Source organism: Centruroides vittatus, unplaced genomic scaffold, assembly GCF_030686945.1.
Source record: "Centruroides vittatus isolate TY-2023 unplaced genomic scaffold, ASM3068694v2 contig_351, whole genome shotgun sequence".
Taxonomy (NCBI): domain Eukaryota; kingdom Metazoa; phylum Arthropoda; class Arachnida; order Scorpiones; family Buthidae; genus Centruroides; species Centruroides vittatus.
Genome location: NW_027122174.1, coordinates 16,897 through 21,982, shown reverse-complemented (window position 1 = coordinate 21,982; position 5,086 = coordinate 16,897). Strand labels below are relative to the sequence as shown.

General features: G+C 32.8%; 2 protein-coding genes across 2 annotated transcripts; both read right to left on the bottom strand.

Annotated features, from left to right (window-relative positions):
- Window positions 1–2,472: 2,472 nt before the first annotated feature.
- LOC136974608 (SCAN domain-containing protein 3-like) lies at window positions 2,473–3,024 on the bottom strand. The gene has a single exon (XM_067269538.1). It carries the CDS (start codon window positions 3,022–3,024, stop codon window positions 2,473–2,475), a length of 552 nt encoding a protein of 183 aa, XP_067125639.1.
- Window positions 3,025–3,146: 122 nt separating this feature from the next.
- On the bottom strand, window positions 3,147–3,999 carry LOC136974607 (uncharacterized). The gene is made up of 2 exons (XM_067269536.1): window positions 3,939–3,999; window positions 3,147–3,889 (listed from the first exon to the last, which is right to left on the bottom strand). Exons 1-2 carry the CDS (start codon window positions 3,997–3,999, stop codon window positions 3,147–3,149), a joined length of 804 nt encoding a protein of 267 aa, XP_067125637.1.
- Window positions 4,000–5,086: the final 1,087 nt, after the last annotated feature.

The window sequence follows — 5,086 nt, the reverse complement described above, 5'->3', positions numbered from 1 at the left end:
TCGCTTCTCCCTCTTTTCCGCCACCAGTTTACACCTCCATCGTCGTCTATCCTCAAAAGTAAAGTGCAAATAAAGTACATTTTTTTATCAATTGTTATTCCATTATGGTTATTTATACATTTACAACTATAAAACGCATTTTTCAGTGTTTTCCTTACTAAAGTTATTTTTTTCAATGTACTACTTAGCATTAATTTGAGTGTTTTTTTCGTGTTGGAACGGATTATTTGGTTTTACATGTAATCATATGAGGAAAAATGATTCACCTTACGACATTTTCATGATAGTTTAAGAACGGATTAATTTCGTATTCTGAGGTACTACTGTAATGTGAAAAACTAAAACAAATCTTAAATTTTTATTAATAAAAAATATTTAATATACAACAAAAAATTTTAGTTTTTCTAGAAAAGTTTGAACAGTTTGTTTATAAATTTAAAAAAATTGAAATTTATTTTATTAAATGTCTAACAAAAGTTATCTTTATGCTAATTAGTCTTTTATATTAATTTCTTATTGCTTTTAGTATTTAACGCTATATTAATTCTCTATAAAATGTGTTTTTGGTATGTATTTTGGAGTGTCTAGAACGAATTAATTGGATTTACATTGATTCATATGGAAATAATTGCCTCGGTTTTCATTGGTTTCGAATTTCGCCGATTGTTTTCGGACGGATTATCGACGAAAACCGAGGTATCACTGTATTTATATACTTACTTTTTCAAACTATCTTGGCTTTTATTTAAATTATTTTTTTCATTATTCAATTTACCTCTCATGGGTAAAATATTATATTATTTAAATATTAACAAAAAAGGTTAAATTAAACAATTGATATTTTAAGGTAATATTGTTATTGTATAAAAGCATTAAGATTAGAGATAAGATAATTAGCATAAAGATAAAAGCAATGGAATTGTTCGGCTAGACACGCGGGGTCTTATCTTGTAGAAGCTAGTTGGACACGAGCTTCTAGCCTACATCGCCCTATGGTAAAGTGTGACGTAATTGTCATGTAATAGTAGTTGTATGCGCTTATGATGATCTTATCGAGGGAATAATGCCTTCCGGGAATTCCGTTTAAGGGTTACTGGCCCCTATTCAGGCGTTACAGACGTGGAGAAAACCCGGAAAACTTTACGTGGCCAGCCCGCCCTGGCAAAGCGCGAACCCATGACTGAACTCCCAGTGTTCAGGAGACGGAACCGTTGGCCAATGGTGGGCCGTCGCGGGGTAATATTCACACAACGAGAAATAACGCCACACTGCGCCGGAAAACGCGTGGGTCGCCCTTTGTTTTCGCAAAATTAGCAGCGAGGTCACTCGAGCACGCTGACGAAATCCGAGGCAATCGACCAAAACAGACAAATTTTTCGCGAAAAAATCGACGATAACCGAAGTCAACAAAAACCGAGGTATTACTGTTTAAATAAACTTTATTTAAAAATTCAGTTTTCTAGTCTTTAATTCAGCAATTATTTCATCATAATTAATATTATCCAAAGCATTTTGTTTGATGTATAAAACAGCTAAAGAATTTAATTTTGATTCATTCAGTGAGTTTCGTAAATAATTTTTTACACGTTTTAATACTGAGAATGACCTTTCACCAGATGCATTTGATATAGGCAAAGTTAAATATATTCGTAATAATATCTCTGTATTTGGAAATGTTGACACTATTTTTGTGCTATTTATAAATTGCAGCATATCAGATGGCAACGTTAAATTTTGGCTTTTGCAAATTAATTTAAATTGCAACAATTCCTCGTCCAATTCTTCAGTATCAATGTCGCCACTGTACCATTTTTTTTAGCAATGCGGTATTAATTGATACGTCCTCGTCGTCAGCTATGTTTGTATGAAGAGTTTTAAAAATTTCATCAATATCTTTGTAACTTTTGCTTCTAACTTTTAATTCAAGAGATATTTTATCACAAATTACGTAGAAACAATTTCGCTTAAACATTTCTTGGTTCTGACAAAAACTTACATTTCCCTCATCATTATAAGCATCATCAAAGAAACGTTTTCTTTTTTGGGACCTTTTTCCAAAATCACAATACACTTTTATTTCTGACGTGCTTAATGCCTCTGCTTCTATTTCCAGAAATGAACTTCTTAAACTATTAACGTAATCATATAAATTGTCAAAAATATTTACTGCAAAAGATAGTGGCAAAGTAGGATTTTGTAAGGATTGACTGCTTGCATTTATTCTGGGAAGAATTTTATCCCAAATAACTGTTAACAAAATGAATTCTAAAGTATTCATTTTGTTTGCTATTTTTCGTGATTCTTCTTTAACAGAACATTTCTGAGATTCGTCTAAAGATATTTCAAGAAGAGCACTTTTTATTTGGTCGAACCCAAAGCGAATTGCCTTAACTGCATCAGCTCTACAAGACCATCTCGTAATACATAACTTTTTTACTGTAAAATGTTTATTATTTGCGGCAAAAGCTTTTTCTAAAATGTTCCACCTATACGTAGAAGCCGAAAAAAGGTATAAATGATTTCCAGTAAATTAAAATATGTTATTGCCTGCAAGCATGATTCACTAGCACTATTTATTACTAGATTTAATGAATGCGAAGCACAAGGAACGTAATGGGCTGTTTCACTATGTCTTTTAATGCGGTTTTGGAGCCCATTATATTTGCCGGACATATTTGCTGCATTATCGTAGCTTTGTCCTTTACAATTACTAATATCAAGTCCTAATTTTGCAATATTCTGTAAAAGTTCATTTTCTAATGATTCCCCCGAGTGAGAATAAATGGGAATAAATCCAAAAAATCTCTGGATTGGGGTTCTATCTTCTGATAAATAGCGCAATATAAAAGTTAATTGGTCTACATGTGTTATATCAGGAGTAGAGTCAATTATTATAGAAAAATATTTGGCAGCTTTAACTTCTGACACAAATGTTTCTAACATTTTCTCGTTCAATATTTCAATAAATTCATCACAAATAGTCGAAGAAAGATAACTCACGTTGCCTCTTTCCAGCTGATCCATATTGTTTTATATGCGATGCTAAAAACTCATCAAATTCTGCCAAATATTCTAGAGCTCCAATGTAATTCCCGTTTTGACATTCAGAAAAGAGTTCATTAGAGCCACGAAATGCCAGAGAATTTTTAGCTAAAAATTTTATTGTTGCTACTACCCGCAGCAGTACTTTTCTCCAGTATTTTTTTTTCTAAATACTTTTTTTCAACTATAGTATCTACACGTCCCTCAACTGAATTTCTTCCTATCAAAATTTCAATAGAATGCCTATGATCAGTAGAACGTTCATGTTTTTTTACTCTTACATTTACATTTTTCCAGTCCGAGAAGCCTTCTGTAAAAGCGGTTCTTCTGATCGCAAATATCTTGCAAACATAGCAGTAAATTGCTTTACTTCTTGGGCTACACACTAACCATTCTCGCTCAATTTTTTCACCGTTTGCCTTGTTACGAGTAAAAATATTTTTCTTTAATGTCCGAGTTACAGTTTTTCCACCTTCTGTCACTACTTTTTTAGCGGTGTGTACAAGAGAAATATTTGACGATGGTTTATTTTTAAGCAAATAATGTTGCGTGTCTGTTGTTAAATTTAAAGGCCATAATGAAATGTCCAAATTGTCAAAAACTAAAATATCATTAACGATATTGGATCTACCTTCTATATTTTGTATTTCTACTTCATTAATTGCATTTTCGTTTTTCTTTTCAACCTCTGGTATGTTTTTGGCTTCTATATTTTTCATTTCAACTACTTCAATTATATTTTCATTGTTTTCTGTCTTTTCTATTTGTACTTCTTGATTTTCACTGTTTCCAGAATATTCACCAACGTCCTTTTCTTCAGGCTCAACTTCCACATTGATATTGTCTACTTTTGTATGAATAAAATATTTTAGCAGAGCGTTTCTATGTTTATTTGCTTTTTCCTCCAACTTCTTCACACTTTCTTTTCTCAGAACCCGAAGCGTGATGATAATTCATTTTCTCTAATATATTAAAATTTATCATTTAACAAGCTCAAATAATAAAAATTATAAAATTAGAGTAGACCCCCTATAACACGGGTTCATATAAGACGGATTCGTATAACACGCTAAAAGAGGCTCGTACCAGATAACACGGTAAAAAAATGAGTCAGATTGTCATGGCCGACTCCTGTCTCAACAGGATTGGTCGAATCTGGACCAATAGTGGACATTGTACAAACCGTTGAGTTTAAACAAGCAGCGGACCTACTAAAAAACATTTATTATTCAACAGCCATAAAAATTATATTTCTATTAATGACGTCTCCAAAGTTCAGTGAATTTTTCGCAGAATAACTTATCGGGAAACACGCGTCCGCCGTTCGATGAGCCGCTCCGCGACGAAAACAAGCTTAAGCATGGGCGTGTTCGAACGGTGCGCACTCGGTAAGTATTCCTACAATTTTTTGTTTATAGCATAGTTTATATGGATTATTTCCAAAAAATTATACGTGTTTTGGAAATGTTCGAGTCAAATTAGTCTAGAATCGATTAATTTTATGGAAGAAAACCTTTCAAACAGCCGTACCCACTAAACTGCACGAGTGCCCGGCTCATGTATTTGTAAAATCTAAGTGACTCGTACAACACGGAATTCATATAACACGGAACGTATCTACCGTGTTATACGGTTGTCTACTGTATTATAATAATGGTAAATGACCTACCTCTGAACCTCAACTTGCTTTACAGTAGAAAAGTAAAGAATTCAAAATTCACACTTGCAGCGAACTTCACACTATTCAATAAAATTTACACTGTTAAACACTAGGGGCGCCCCTAGCTACTATTTAAATTAACAATATAAATATTATTGTTACAGAATGACTCTGCTGCTACTAGATTTACAGACATTGCCAAAATCGTTCACAAGGTCACCCCAGCGATAATTTTCAGCTTTTATTCAGTATAATTGAGTATATTATTAATTTTTTTGCAATAAGAATTTATTATTTATAAATGCCCACTACGGGGCGTCCCGGGCGGCTAGTTTAACAATATTAATGTCGACAGGATGTTAGAATACGTATAGTTAATATTAT

Coding starts and splice junctions, on each gene's coding strand:
- LOC136974607 (XM_067269536.1), bottom strand. CDS start 3,999: ATGAATTATCATCACGCTTCGGGTTCTGAGAAAAGAAAGTGTGAAGAA. Junction 3,890..3,938: donor TGAAGAAGTTGGAGGAAAAA/GCAAATAAACAT, acceptor TTCATACAAAAG/TAGACAATATCAATGTGGAA.
- LOC136974608 (XM_067269538.1), bottom strand. CDS start 3,024: ATGGATCAGCTGGAAAGAGGCAACGTGAGTTATCTTTCTTCGACTATT.